The 16,377-nt window shown below is 42.3% G+C and overlaps 1 protein-coding gene and 1 non-coding gene across 6 annotated transcripts in view; one reads left to right on the top strand and one right to left on the bottom strand.

Moving 5' to 3' along the window:
• TBC1D2B (TBC1 domain family member 2B) overlaps nt 1-16,377 on the bottom strand; it is an 89,050-nt gene that overhangs the window by 46,760 nt on the left and 25,913 nt on the right. For all 5 annotated transcript variants that reach the window (XM_007198507.2, XM_057544782.1, XM_057544784.1 and 2 more), the window contains one exon: nt 11,446-11,611. In XM_007198507.2, the coding sequence (XP_007198569.2) occupies nt 11,446-11,611 (166 nt within the window). The remainder of the gene's footprint in view (nt 1-11,445; nt 11,612-16,377) is intronic.
• LOC114236636 (U6 spliceosomal RNA) lies at nt 12,823-12,929 on the top strand. The gene has a single exon (XR_003622532.1). It is a non-coding gene; the product is annotated as a U6 spliceosomal RNA (small nuclear RNA).

Consider the following 16,377-nt stretch of genomic DNA (forward strand, 5'->3'; position numbering starts at 1 on the left):
GAGAATATAAAGCTCAGAGAAGTTAAGTTACTGGCTCAACATCACACAGCTAATGAGTAGCAGGGCTGTGATTCCAAAACCCAGGCTGACTACAAAGAGCACTAGCCACGGCGTGACCCCACTCCTGAGCAGAGGGAGAGCTGGACCCTGGGAGCTGCCGGCCACATGTCAGGCACGGCTGAGCACCTGGCCATGGACTCACAGTCCAGGCCCACAGAACCACAGGGCAATGCTCACTGCCATCACCTAACCTGCAGCACTGCTGCAGCCTAAGCACACCTCCCACGCCTACCCATCCTGTTCAAACTCTGCACGGGCTCCAGGGCACACACTCCCACTCCCACCCCCAAGCATGCACACTCACACATGGACCAGCCAGAACTGCACATGAGAGCTTTCACCTGAATTCTTTTACCTGAAGTGATCTGGACTGTTAGTAGATTAATGAAAACGTTGGTTAAAGCGGGAAACCATTTAACAGGAACTTAAAACAGACACATGTACCTATAAAGGCACAAGTAAGTGTGCGCTGGTGTGCCAGCCTCCTGATGTAGGCCAGCCAAGGCTTCTTCTTGAGTCTGAGGCTATTGACCACAGTTCCCTGGTATCTTTTTTTGATAAATCACACCCATAAGACATCATCTAATTTTCCCAAATTTGTTTTGCTTCTTTTTAAAAAGTAGAATGGGGATTTACAGTTGTGAAACAATCTAAGTATAGAATCTTTATACGTTTTGAATAATTTTTTTTCTCCTATCTTTCACAACTGTGCCACCCACATCCTGGCAATTTTTTAGTGACTCACCTTTATCAAATTTCCCCCAAGCGTTCAACTTACTTTTCACAGAAAAAACGTTTCATTTTAATATGTTATGGGTTTACTAAGTATTTCACTGAATTATGTAATTACAAGAACAAGTAAAACTAGTTAGGAACAAAGCCAGCCGACTATTGGTAAGTTTGCAGGTGGCTGGTGGGAGCAGAGGCACAGGGTGCCCTGCAGTAGCCCATTAGTCTCGTGCGGTCATTGCGGACCACAGCTCTATAGAGGGAATTTAGAATGTCAGTTAAACAGGGGAGCTGGAGGAATGGAAGCTGGTTAAGAGAGTTTCAACTGTATTGATAAACACAATAAAAGCACAGCAGACAAGCATTCAATTATCCCTTAAGGGGCTTCCCTGGAGGCGCAGTGGTTAAGAATCCGCCTGCCAATGCAGGGGACACGGGTTTGAGCCCTGGTCCAGGAAGATCCCACGTGCCACGGAGCAGCTAAGCCCACGCGCCACAACTACGGAGCCTGCCCTCTAGAGCCCGTGAACCACACTACTGAGCCTGTGAGCCACAACTACTGAGCCCACGCGCCTAGAGCCCGTGCTCTGCAACAAGAGAAGCCACTGCAATGAGAAGCCCGCTCGCCGCCACTAGAGTAGCCCATGCGCAGCAACGAAGACCCAATGCAGCCAAAAATAAAATAAATAAATTAAAAAAAAAAAACTTAAACAAAAAATTATCCCTTAAGCCACTTTAATTAAAACACCATTTTAAATTTATATAAAATATATGTAATTTTTGAGCCATGAATTTATAATATAGAAATATTGTTTTAATACTTCTATGATCATTAAAATCTCTCTACGCACCTAAAGCATCTTATTTAAACCTTCGTTAAGCACGCCATAAGTAAAAAAAGAAAACAAAAACCATAAACACCTAAGATCCCTATGCCAATCAATAAACATCAGAGTTTCTACAGGAAGTGTCCCCCTGGACCTCCGTGGAGAATGGTTTTGCCATGAGCTGTGTCTCCCCCAAAAATGGCAACAACTAGCCCTCATCTAGTACTTAGTGAGGGTCAGCTTAAGTTGTCATCATCATGTTGATCTCCTGAAGTATATGTGATTATTACCCCCATTTTACAAATGAAAGTTAAGTAATTTGCCTGAGTTATCCAGATCTGGGAATTGAACTCAGCTGTCTGGCTCTTAATCACTGGGCTACAGTGGGAAGGCACAGCTGACAGAAGATAACTCCAAGTGACCTTTAACCCTGAAAGTGAACAGTCAGTTGTTACAAGTAAAGGTGACACGTGCTCACTTTCCTAGGCTGGACACACTCCATAATCAGAAAGCCGCCAGTGTTACAGGTCTGTCTCCCCCCCGTTTCCATTATCTAACTTTGAGGGCAGATGAGGCTAGTTAGGCATGAAAATCTGGCAAATCAACAGTTTCCCGAATATGTTCTTACAATGAGAGGTGGAAGGAACACCGGGCTCCAATCAAGGCACCCAAGGTGCCTTTCAGATCTGCCATACACCTGCTATGTGTCTTGAGCAAGTCACTTTACTGATAGGGACAGAGTAAAGGGACAAAGTAGGTGATTAAATAGTTAATTCCACTAAGGGAACGTAAGTAAAGAAAAAAGTATGGGAGACCCCTGTAAGTTAATGATCTCTCAAGAAAGCAGGCCTGCCTAGCAACAAAGCCAAGCAGGCTTGCTTAGCAACAAAACCATGCAACAGAAGCATGAGACATGTCCCAAAACAATAAAACAATGGTGGAATGATACCCACATCCTGCCCTGTGACGTCAGTAAGTTAATGACCCCTAGGACGTGCTCTGCACACATAAAAAGCAATAATTTGGGAAAAGTGACCCTTCAAAGTGAAAGACCCTCATTATACGGAGACCTGAAATAATTTTTCCATAGCACCATGACAGTCCTGGATGGGCCATACAGGGTCAAAAACTCCCCCTCCCAACATGTCGGAGGAGTTAATGATGGAAGACTCAAAGAGTGAGGAAGAAGATGGTCTTTTCCCCCTCCCCTCTTTTCCTTCGATTATAAAACTGTAGCCCACTAAGTTCTTGGGGAGGCACCCTCTTGCCCACCCGCTTGTAAACCTCACAAGTGTCCTATTGTAATAAACCACTTCTTATCTATCACTTTGCCTCTCACAGAATTCTTCCTGTGCTGAGACATAAAGAACCGGAGCTCCTCAGAGCCCCCCATCAAGACGCATTTCTGTGGTTTCATTACCTCTCTTAAGCCTCAGCTTCTCAACCTGTAAAAGAAAGGGAGAACCTCTTGGTGGCTTTCTAACATGTTTAGGAGCATAGAACCCTTTCTTTAAGGAGAAGTCCAACAGGTTGAAATCAATGAAAGCAGTGCTGCTCTAGTGGCAGGCACCCAGGGAGCCAGCCCCACCTTGCCTCCTCCCTCCCACCTTACCTTCGGTACCGGCTGGCAAAGGACTGAATCAGATGACATGGGGCACCCCGAGCAGAAGGGCACACCATGAGTGAAGGTCCTGGGTGAGGAGCAAGGTATGGAATGGCCGGAACACAGCAGCTCAGGGAGTGAGAATATGGGGAAACAGTGACCAGGGAACAAGCCACTTCTTGGATCCATAAGAGAAGGGAGGACACAGGGCAAACTGCTATCCCCAGTACTGGAAGGACAGGCCAATACAGGGAGTTGCAGCTTCCTAGAGCACAGAGTCACCTAAGGAACCAGTGCCGGGGTAGGAAAACTCACCGTAATTGATGACTTGCTGGAGGCTCAGTACAGACAACTGCGAGTTAAAAACTCCAGGGGGCCTGTCATAGGGGTCCCCACAATATTGTGAGAGTTACCTCCAGGAGCTCGACCAGGTTCCCACAGTGACTACCAGAGAAAAATTCCCTCTGGCTTCTGGCAGGGAGAGGGGAAAAGAAATAATTTTTAAATACTCCAGAGTACTCTGTTCTTAACAAGGCCTGCCTTCCAGGAAAACTATTAACCAGAGCCTAACCTGGGTATTATCAGAGCCTAACTGACCTGTGGGAAGGGGAATACTCAACTCCAGCCCATTCTAGCCATCCTGCCCCACCTAAGGGAGGAATAAAAACACAGAGAAACACTTGCCAAGTTCAAACTCCAGAGGCACAAGCTCACTAAAAGACTGAGCCCTCATCATAGGACTACACAACACTTCCTCACCTCCCACACCTCATCACCATATTACTAAAAGCCTATTTACAGCAGTTACCTTTTACCTAGAACATCATGTTCAGCTACCAACAAAAAATTACAAGGCATACTAAAAGGCAAAAACCTCCACAGTTTGAAGAGACAAGCGAGCATCAGAACCAGACATGGCAGGGATGTTGGAAGTATCAGGCGGGAAATTTAAAACAACTATGATTAATATGCTCAGGGCCCTGATGGATAAGGTAGACTGCATGCAAGAACAGATGGGCAGTGTAAGCAGAGATGGAAATTCTAAGAAAGAACCAAAAAGAAATGCTATAGGTAAAAAAACACTGCAAAAAAATGAAGGATGCCTTTGACAGGCTTATTAGTAGACTGGACACAGCTGAGGAAAGTATCTCTGAACATACAGATATCTCAATAGAATCCTCCAAAACTAAAAGGCAAAGAGAACAAAGACTGGAAAAAGAAAAAAAAGGAAAGAAAAAAGAACAGAATATCTGAGGACTATGGGACAACCACAAAAGGTGTAACATATGCATAAAGGGAATATCAGAAGTAGAAGAAAGAGAGGGGAAAAGAAGAAATATTTGAAACAATAATGATGGATTATTTCCCCAAATTAACCTCAGACACCAAACCACAGCTCCAGCAAGCTCAGAGAACACCAAGCAGGATAAATGCCAAAAAGCCCATACCTTGGCATACCATTTTCAAATTACAGAAAATCAAAGATAAAAAATTCTGAAAGAACTACCTTACCTATAGAGGAACAAAGATAATTACATCTGACCTCTCCTCAGAAACCATGCAAATAATAGTAGACTGAAATACGTAAAGTGTTGACAGAAAAAAAATCCCACCAACTAAGAATTCTGTAAACTGTGAAATTATCCTTCAAATGTAAAGGAGAATAAAAAAAATAAAGACTTTCTCAGACCAAAAAAAAAAAATTGAGGGAATCTGTTGCTAGTACATTTGCCTTGCAAGAAGTATTAAGTTCTTTAGAGAGAAGAAAAATAATATAGGTCAGAAACTCAGATCTAACATAAAGAAAGGAAGATTATTGAAGAAGGAATAAGTGAAAGTAAAATAAAAACTTTTATTTTTCTTATTCTAATTGATCTAATAGGTAACAGTTTGTTCAAAATAATAATACCAACAATGTATGCTTATGTATACATGTTATGTATGGTATACTGATGTACATTTTATATATGTGCAAGCTTATATTATGCATATATTATGTATGCTTATGCATACATATTATGTATATATGTGCTATGTATGCTTTATATATAAGTGAAATGAATAACAGCAATTATATAAGGGTCTAGAGGAGGATATTAGGATTATTTTGTTGTTATAAGGTACTCACACAACCTGTGAAGTGGATAGCGTTATTTCAAAGTGGACTTGGATTAGTTGTAAATGCATATTGGAAACTCTAGGGCAACCACTAAAAAAGTAAAAAAAGAAAAGAAAAAAAAAGTATAACTGATATGCCAAGGAAGGAGAGAAAATGGAATCATATAAAATGCTCAATTAAAACCACAAAAGGCAGTTAAGAGAGTGGAAGACAAAAATAGCAATAAAGAACACGGACAACAAATAGAAAACAGTAACAAATACAGTATATATTAATCCAACTATATCAATAATCACTTTGAATGTCAATGGTGTAAATGTACCAATTAAAAGACAGAAATTGTCAGAATGGATCAAAAATCAGCACACAACTATATGTTGTCTACAAGAAACCCACTTTTAAATAAAGACACAAATAGATTAAAGTAAATAGAGAAAAATATATTGGGCTAACACTAATCAAAAGAAAGCAGGAGAGCTATATTAAATTCACATAGAGTAGACTTCAAAGTAAGGGAAGTTATCAGGGATAAAGGAGGGCATGACATAATGATAAAGTGGTCAATCCTCCAAGAAGACATAACAATTCTTAATGTGTATGTGCCTAACAACAGAGCATCAAACTATGTGAGGCAAAAACTGATAGAACTGAAAGGAGAAATAGATGAATCCACTATCATAGATGGAGACTTCAACACCCCTCTCTCCAAAATAGACAAATCCAGCAGGCAAAAAATCAATAAGGACACAGTCAAACTCAACACCATCAATCAACTTGATGTGAATGATACCTATAAATTACTTCATCCAACAAGAGCAGAATATACATTTTCCTCACATGGACCATTCATCAAGACAAACCACATTCCGGGCCATAAAACACACCTTAACAAATTTAAAGAACAGAAATCACACAACATCTGTTTTCAGACCACAGTGGAATTAAACCAGAAATCAGTAACAGAAGGTAATAGGAAAATCCCCAAGTATGCGGAGATTAAACAACACAGTTCCAACTAACAGGAGTCAAAGAAGACATCTCAAGAGAAATTTTAAAATATTCTGAACTACATGAAAACATAAATTATCAAAATCTGTGGGATGCAGCAAAAGCAGAGCTTAAAGGGAAATTTATAGCATTGAATGCATATAATAGAAAAGAAAAAAGATCTAAAATTAATAATCCAAGTTTCTACCATAGGATACTAGAAAAAGAAGAGCAAATTATATATCAGCTTTTTTTTTTTAAATTATTTATTTTTTTTTATTTATGGCTGTGTTGGGTCTTCGTTTCTGTGTGAGGGCTTTCTCCAGCTGCGGCAAGTGGGGGCCACTCTTCATCGCGGTGCGCGGGCCTCTTCACTATCGCGGCCTCTCTTGTTGCAGAGCACAAGCTCCAGACACGCAGGCTCAGTAATTGTGGCTCACGGGCCCAGCTGCTCCGCGGCATGTGGGATCCTCCCAGACCAGGGCTCGAACCCGTGTCCCCCGCACTGGCAAGCAGACTCTCAACCACTGCGCCACCAGGGAATCCCCAGAAGAGCAAATTAAATCCAAAGTAAGCAGAAGAAAATAAATAATAAGAAGTAGAGCAGAAATCAATAAAATTGAAAACAGGAAATCAATACTGAAAAAAATGAAAGCAGAGACTTATCTGGTGGTCCAGTGCTTAAGAATCCGTCTTGCAATGCAGGGGATGCCAGTTCGATCCCTGGTCAGGGAACTAAGATCCCACATGCCGTGGGGCAACTAAGCCTGTGCACCTCAACTACTGAGCCCACACACCACAACTAAAGAGCCCACATGCCACAACTACTGAGCCCACATGCTCTGGAGCCCACAGGCCACAACTAGAGAGAAGCCTGCGTGCCACAGCTAGAGAGAAGCCCGCACACCGCAATGAAGAGCCCGTGCACCACAACGAAAGGTCCCTACTGCCGCAACTAAGACACAACGCAGCCAAAAAATAAATTAAATAAATGTTAAAAAAAAAACATGAAACCAAAGCTGGTTCTTTGAAAAGATCAATCAGTGTGATAAGCCTCTAGCCAGACTAACTAAGGAAAAAAGAAATAACACTAATCACTAATATTGGAGATTAAGAGGGAAAATCACTACAGATTCCATGGAAATTAAAAGGATACACAAGAAATACAACGAACAACTCTATGCCCATAAATCTGATAACTTAGATGAAATGGACCAATCCCTTGAAAGACACAATCTGCCAAAACTCACACAAGAAGAAATAAAAGATCTGAATAGGCCTATATCTATTTTTAAAATGGAATCAATAATAACCTTCCAAAACAGAAAGTACAGGCTCAAATGGGTTCATTGATGAATTCTACCAAACATTAAAGAAAGAAATTATACTAATCTTTAAAATATTTATTTATTTATTTGGCTGCACCAGGTCCTAGTTGCAGTACACGGGATCTTCGTTGCCATGTACGGCACCGTTAGTGGCGGCATGCAGGATCTTTTAGTTGTGGCATGCAGGATCTTTAGCTGTGGTGTGCAGCATCTAGTTTCCTGACCAGGGATCAAACCTGGGCCCCTGCACTGGGAGTGCAGAGTCTTAACCACTGGACTACCAGGGAAGTCCCAGGAGGTTATATTAATTATCTACAATCTCTTTCAGAGGATAGAAGCAGAGAGAATACTTGCTAACTCATTCTATGAGAGCAGCATTCCCCTAATGGCAAACCAAAACAAGAATAAAAAAAGAAACTACAGACCAATGTCTCTTATGAACACAGATATAAAAATCCTCAACAAAATATTAGCAAATCAAATTCAAAAATGTATAAAAAAACTATACCTCACAACAAAGTGAGATTTATCCAAGGTATGCAAGACTCATTCAACATTCTAAAATCAATTATTGGAGGCTTCCCCAGTGGCGCAGTGGTTAAGAGTCCGCCTGCCAATGCAGGGGACATGGGTTCAAGCCCTGGTCCAAGAAGATCCCACATGCTGCGGAGCAACTAAGCCCATGTACCACAACTACTGAGCTTGCGCTCTAGAGCCCACGAGCCACAACTACTGAGCCTATGTGCCGCATCTACTCAAGCCCCTGCGCTCTAGAGCCTGTGCTCCGCAACAAGAGAAGCCACCACAATGAGAAGCCCGTGCACCGCAACGAAGAGTAGCCCCTGTTCGCCGCAACTAGAGAAAGCCCACGCGCAGCAACGAAGACCCAACACAGCCAAAAATAATAAATAAATAAAAATAAATAAATTTTAAAAATAAAAAATAAAATCAATTATTGTAATTCATCACATCACTGACTAGAAAAGGAAAATCACATAATCATATCAACAGATGCAGAAAATGCATCTGACAAAATCCAACACCCATTCATGATAAAAACTCTCAGTAAACTAGGAATAGAGGGAACTTTCTCAACCTGATAAAGACTATCTACAAAAAGCCTACAGCTAACATCATACTTAATGGTAAGAAACCTGAAGCATTTCCACTAAGATCAGGTACAAGGCAACAATGTCCCCTCTCACCACTCCTTTTCAACTCTGTACTGGAAGTCCTTGCTAATGCAATAAGGCAAAGAAAAGAAATTTAAAATATTGGGAAGGAAGACATAAAATTGTTCATAGATGACACAACCATCTATGTAGAAAATCTGAAAGAGTTAACCAAAAAACTCTTGGAACTAATAAGTGATTACAGCAAGGTTGTACAATATAAGATTAATATACAAAATTCAACTGTTTTTCTATATACCAACAGTGAACAAGTGGAATTTGAAATTAAAAACACCATATCATTTACAATAGCACCCCAGAAAGCAAAGTACTTAAGTATAAATCTAAGTATATATATATATATATATATATATATATATATATATATACATGATCTGTATGAGGAAAACCACAAAACTCTGATGAATGAAATCAAAGAAGAACAGAATAAATGGAGAGATATTCCACACTCATGAATAGAAAGACTCAACATTGTCAGTTCGTCCCAATTTTATCTATAGATTCAATGCAACCCCAATCAAAATCCTAGCAAGTTATTTTGTGGTTATTGACAAACTGATTCTAAAGTTTACATGGAGAGGGGAAAGACCCAGAATATCCAACACAATACTGAAGAAGAACAAAGCTGGAAGACTGACACTATTCTACTTTGAGGCTTACTATAAAGCTATGGTAATCAAGCCAGCGTGGTATTGGCAAAAGAACAGACAAATACCTTAATGGAACATAACAGAGAATCCAGAAATAGAATCATATAAATACAGTCAACTGATCTTTGACAAAAAAGCAAAGACAATACAATGGAGCAAAGATAACCTCTTCAATAAACGGTGCTGGAACAACTAGACATCTACATGCAAAATAAAGGATCTAGACACAAACCTTATACACTTCACAAAAATTCACTCAAAATGGATCATAGACATAAATGTAAAACTCAGAATTATAGAACTCCTACAAGTTAGCACAGAAGAAAACCTACACAACCTTGGGTATGGTGAAGGTATTAGATACAATACCAAAGACACAATCTTGAAAGAAATAATTGATAAGCTTGACTTGATTAAAATTAAAAACTTCTGCTCTGTGAAAGGCAATATAAGAGAATTAAACAACTGCCACAGACTGTGAAAATATATTTACAAAAGACACATCTGATAAAGGACTGCTACCCAAAATATACAAAGAACTCTTAAAACTCAATAATAAGAAAACAAACAACCCAATTAAAAAATGGCCAAAGACCTTAACAGACACTCCATCTAAGAAGATACAGAGGTGGCAAATAAGCATATGAAAAATGCGTCACATCATATGTCATCATATGACAAAAATCTGACAACACAAAATGCTGGCAAGTATGTGGAGCAACAGGAACTCTCATTCATTGCTGGTAGAAATGAAGGCAAAGTGGTACATTTCAGAAGACTGGCAGTTTCTTACGAAACTAAACATACTTACCATAAGATCCAGCAATCGTGTTCCTTGGTATTTACTCAAAGAAGTCGAAAACTTATGTCCACATAAAACCTGCACACAGATATTTATAGCAGCTGTATTCATAGCAGCCAAAAAGTGGAAAGAACCCAAATTTCCCTTAACTGAAGAATGGATAAACAAAATGTGGTATACCCACATAATGGAATCTTATTGCTCAATAAAAAGAAATGGGGACTTCCCTGGTGGCGCAGTGGTTAAGAATCCGCCTGCCAATGCAGGGGACACGGGTTCGAGCCCTGGTCTGGGAAGATCCCACATGCCATGGGGCAACTAAGCCCATGCACCACAACTACTGAGCCTGCGCTCTAGAGCCCGCGAGCCACAACTACTGAAGCCCACGTGCCTAGAGCCTGTGCTCCACAACAAGAGAAGCCAACACAATGAAAAGCCCACGCACTGCAACAAAGAGTAGCCCCCACTCGCCACAACTAGAGGAAGCCTGTGCGTAGCAACGAAGACCCAACGCAGCCAAAAATAAATAAATAAATTTATAACAAAAAAAAAAAAGAAATGAAGTACTAATACGTACTACAACATGGATGAACCTTAAAAACATTATGCTCGGTGAAAGAAGCAAGACACAGAGGACCACACACTGTATGATATCATTTATATGAAGTACCCGAACAGGCAAATCCATTGACACAAAAAGTAGATTAGTGGTTCCCAAGGGCCGGATAGCAAGAGGTTTGGGGGAAAGGGGAAGGGACTGCTAATGGGTACTGGGGTTTCTTTTTGGGGTAACGAAAATGTTCTAAAATTGATTGTGGTGATGCTCATTCAACTCTGCAGCCTGGGAGACTTGTGACCTTAGACAAGGACTCTTCCTGAGCCAACTGCTGTCTCTGTAAAATGTCAACCATATGACCCACCTCACAGAGTCAAGCAATTAAACCACGAGTGTGAAAGTGTTTCACAGCAACAGGCACGTAATAGGCGTTCCATACAAGCTAAAAGAATAACGAAATATGCAAAAGTACCTTGTGGTAAATGCTTTCACAAATGTCAGGTGGTTTTATAATTTCATATATAAAATTATAACATACATTATCAGAAATAAGCCATTTTCAGTTTCACATGCTGCTTTCCAAAGACTCACTTGAGCTCAGTGCCCCACTGTTTCAAAGAGAAGTTAATGGAATTTGGATGCCCTGGGGCGGGCTGATTTGCAGCTTGCTCTCCCACCAGCTCTCCAGGGGCAGTTTCCACAGCTAGGACATTTCTGGCTTTTTCTGCAGAAGCATTTGGGTGCGGGTTAATTAAATCTGAAAGAAAGGCAAACAAGTGTCAGTTACCCAAAGTTTCCACAGGGAACTTGATATCCTACAGAGTACACTGTCTTGATATACTATATAAACATCTATATAGTATATATTATAGTATTTTTTTTACATGGCCCCTTTATCTTTTATTTATTTATTTATTTATTTATTTATTTATTTATTTATTTATTTATGGCTGTGTTGGGTCTTCGTTTCTGTGCGAGGGCTTTCTCTAGTTGTGGCAAGCGGGGGCCACTCTTCATCGCGGTGCGCGGGCCTCTCACTATTGCAGCCTCTCGTTGCGGAGCACAGGCTCCAGACGCGCAGGCTCAGTAATTGTGGCTCACAGGCCCAGCCGCTCCGCGGCACGTGGGATCTTCCCAGACCAGGGCTCGAACCCGTGTCCCCTGCATTGGCAGGCAGATTCTCAACCACTGCACCACCAGGGAAGCCCTATTATAGTATATTTTTAACATGTACTACATGAAAACGCAATCTGTAGGCGGCTAGCGTGTTCTGCAACCATTTTCATCTAAAGTAGACCCATGGTCCTCAAAGGAAGGTGGTACATGCTTCAAACCACCAAGTTAACAGCATCGGCCCAGGGGAAGAAGAAGCTAGGGCTCCTCTCCGCTGTCCTATAGATCAGTAAGCCTGGTATAAAGCTGTGATCATGGTCCACTCACCTATACTGATAAGGAACAATTTCCAGGATAAACTGTTAGGTGAAAAAAGCAAAGTGCGGACCAGATTACACTAATGCCCTTTTCTGTGAGAAAATGAGGGGAATAGAATATATACATACTTGCTGATCACCAATAGTGACACTGAAAAAATAAGTTTGCATATAAAGGATAGCAGTTCAGTAAATTCATAGGCAAATGCATTGATGCTAAAACATGATCAAATTTCAGAATGTATCTTTAAAACGCAAGTGGTTGAGGGACTTCCCTGGGGGTCCAGTGGTTAAGACTTTGCCTTCCAATGCAGGGGGGTGTGGGTTCCATCCCTGGTCGGGGAGCTAAGATTCCACATGCCTCGTGGCCAAAAAACCAAAAAACATAAAAAAAGAGAAGCAATGCTGCAACAAATTCAATAAAGACTTTAAAAATGGTCCACATCAAAAAAATCTTAAAATAAAATGTAAATGTTTGAAATATTTAAGGTTGCAATGATATGATGCCCAGAATTTGCTTCAAGATAACAACATTTTGGTGCTCGCTTCAGCAGCACATATACTAAAATTAGAACGATACAGAGAAGATTAGCATGGCCCCTGCGCAAGGATGACACACAAATTCATGAAGCGTTCCATATTTTTAGATTGGGATTGACATATATACACTAATATGTATAAGATGGATAATAAGAACCTGCTCTATAAAAAAATAAAATAAAATTCAAAAATTCAAAAACAAGAGAAAAGATAACATTTTGTTATTTAACAAATAAATAATATTTGCCTCAAATAACATGTTATTTGCTTCCAAATAACAAAATTAAGTGGGTAAATATATCAATGAAACAAGATGGGTCGTGAAATACTAATTGTTGAAACTACCTAATAAACATGTGGGTAATATTATGTTATGCTCTCTTTGCATATGCTTAAAATTTCCCATAAGACCCATAATAAAAACTTACTTTTCTAAAGTTTTGATAAAATGTATCCAACAATAAATACTTTGTATTCTTCCAAACGATATAGTCTCCTGAGAATATACATGTTTGTAAACAGAATTTAACATTGTTTTACAATAATCAATTTGATCTGTACTCCCCTTGAATAAAGCATCCCTACATTGGCAATATCAACCATCACTCCTTCAGTGGACAGATGGAACGCTGGAACACTGATATCCAAGAAAAAAATTCCTTTCTAATCAGATGAGCACACAACCTGAGTTCACTTAGAACAGGTCACTGTGAAGGTCATCGAGCACTGGTAGAGAAGGCAGAGCACAGGGAATCCTGGGCTCAGGGGCCCTTGAAAATTGATGTTCCAAACGAGAACACCTTACGAAGGGCTCACACTTTGTTGGCAGGTCACCAACTTGACCACAGTCAGCATGGGAAGGGCTCCGGGAACACACTGGGAAAAGTATGCTGGCTGTGACACGAAATGACCGCTGTGTATCCATGAGGGGAACTGGGGCCTGCCCAGGAGAGTCAACACCTGGCTCATAGTAGCATTCTAAGTAGAAAAAGCAAGAGGGTGTGTTGGGAGACAGAAGAACTACAGGCTTCACAATGGATTATAAGACTAAGTCAAGAAGGCCAGAAGTTACAAACTACGACTGGTTCCTGATTCTTGGTTCAAGTTACCACTGTGTATGAAGCACTAGGTGCTCAGGGTACAACAAAAAATGAGAGAGTTCTTGCCCTAAAGGAGAACACATCTAGGAGAAAGATATAAAATAATAAAATGTTAAGCTCCAAGTCACCACCGAATGCATTGAGTCCCTGGTATCCAGACTTTCCTCTGAGCCTTAGGGTCCAGGAGATGCCTTGGGGATTTTCAGAGGGAGAGAAGGAAGGGGTCCCACTCTCAGCTTCAACCACAGTGGTTCCTCTTTTCACTCTTTTATATCCTGGAGTTCCTCTTGAGATTTCATTTGGAAAAAAAGAGTTCCAATAAACAAACAAAAAATACGTTCAAACACCACTAACCGGGTCCAGTTTCCTCTACCTACTTTATTTGGCAGGACACAGAAGCCCTGAGCTGGGGCCAGAAGGCAGTCACCTGCTCCTGCAGTGACAACAGCCTCATGGCGGGTGCAGTGACTTACCGGGTAGAGGCAGGCACCCGACATCTGTGAGTGTGTGTCGGTCATTGGGCACACGGGTGCACCGCCTCTATTTCAGACAAAGGTAAAGCCGACACCCAGGCTTCCCGGAGGCTGGTCTTTCGCAGACCCCTCACAGGCAAAGCATTACAACTCTAAACCAAACCAGGAAATAAACACAGCGCACTGCATCTGTTTCTGTTTCGAGCAGGGTCCAGCCCCTTCTTCCTGTGTGGGTTGGCAGCAAGGTGAGGAGCGGCCCCTCTGCAAGTGAGACTGTCAAGCGCTCTCGCATAGCCAAGCACCTGTTACCAGGACGCCCAGGCCTGGCAGCGGCCCTGGGCCCACACTGGAAATGGTCCCTGAGGAACTCAGGCCCTGGGGGTGGGGTGCAGAAAAGGAACCAGAGGCCAGGGAGGATGTTGGCAAAACAAACCGCTTCTAAAAGTCATCATTTGACGTGAAAAAGAAGCCATTTCCCAGTTTTAGCTATATTGTTTTGTCTGGTTTTTGGTTGTTAAAAGACCATGTGAGATTTCCTTAATTAAAAGCAGAGCTGCTGGCTTCCCCTCAATACGTGTCCTAACATTAGCATTCAGGGAACCGCCTCAAGAAGGACACAAACTAGGACAGGGCAGTATTTCCTTGAAACCCTTAAGAGGATGGGTTGGATTCACGAACATGTGCTTTATCTTGCAGCTGCAGCGGGGAGAGAAAGTCTGTGCTTGAAGAGTTTTGGTGTCTAGACCTTCTCTGTTATTTCTGAACATTTCCCAATGCCTAAATGACACCTCTGAGCAACTTTTAGACTACCGATTTCCTGGGTTCTGATTCCAGCACAGCCTCTATCATTCTGGCGTGGCCATTCCCAGATCTCCAGGAGTCCTTCCCACTGAACGCATTCTAACACCAGGGGCCCTGTGGGACCCACAGCGGGAGGCTCCTGCTCACATCTGGACACCTCCGTGAGTCTTCCCTCCTCTCCAGCTCCTAGCTCCTGTTCGCAGAGGGCAGAACAGCGTGCCCAAGATGCAGCAACCTCCAAGAAAGGAGGGAAAAGCACTGGGAAAAGGCCATTGCCATGTGTGTCAAAGATACCGCAAAAGAGAGCCTGCAAGTCCCCACTGGGAGCTGGTGGAGGACACTCAGAGTGGGGTTAACCTGAAAAAGCTTTTTTTCCTTTATCAAAGTGAGTTTAACCCAGATTGTGAAGGCGTGGTCAGCAGCAGTACAGTTATCTTCCAAGTAAGGGCACAGTGTGCATCTAACCCCGAAAGGAAGAGGCAGCAAGCCACCAGGTCTGAGCATCCCCAGTGGGCCAGCCCACGTGTCTGGTTAATCACGCATCCGTCTGCTCTCTCCCGTGCCTCACCAAGGACGTAAATCTTGTGAGAACTGGACCCCAGCCTGATTTGCTAACAGCTGCGTACCCAACAGCAGCCACAGAGGAGGGACTCAGTAAATACTGGTAAAATGGTTGAAGGAATGAATAAACGACTGCCGTTGTGCGGCAGGGAGGGCCTTCTGGAGGCTGAGGAAATCAGGCAGGAGGCAGCAGGGCCCTGTCGTTCTCTAAGGAACTACGCTCATCATCCCTCCTGACTGCCCCTCTCCTGCCACCTCGCCTCTGAGAGACCCCCTGCATTAGGGGTGGGGAGCACACCTGACTCCAGGGCTTCCCTCTCTTGCCCTCTCCCACCGCCCTGCACTCCTGCAGCCAGCTCGGTACCCCAGCACACCGCCTGTTCACTGCGCCACGTCGCACCCAGAGCCAGGCCCAGCCTGCCTCCACAGGCACCACACTCCAGCCCACCACGGACTGTCTCCTCCGGATCTTCTTCAGGAGGTTCCCCCCGACTCCCCCAGAGACTCAGCTGGAACCTAACCCTGCTCATCGTCTCCCTCCCTTTCACAGCCTGACGCTAGGAATCACGGAACCTTCAATCCAGAAGGAATCAGACAGCATCTTGCTCCCAGAGGGGG

Source organism: Balaenoptera acutorostrata, chromosome 3 (assembly GCF_949987535.1).
Source record: "Balaenoptera acutorostrata chromosome 3, mBalAcu1.1, whole genome shotgun sequence".
Lineage (NCBI taxonomy): Eukaryota > Metazoa > Chordata > Mammalia > Artiodactyla > Balaenopteridae > Balaenoptera > Balaenoptera acutorostrata.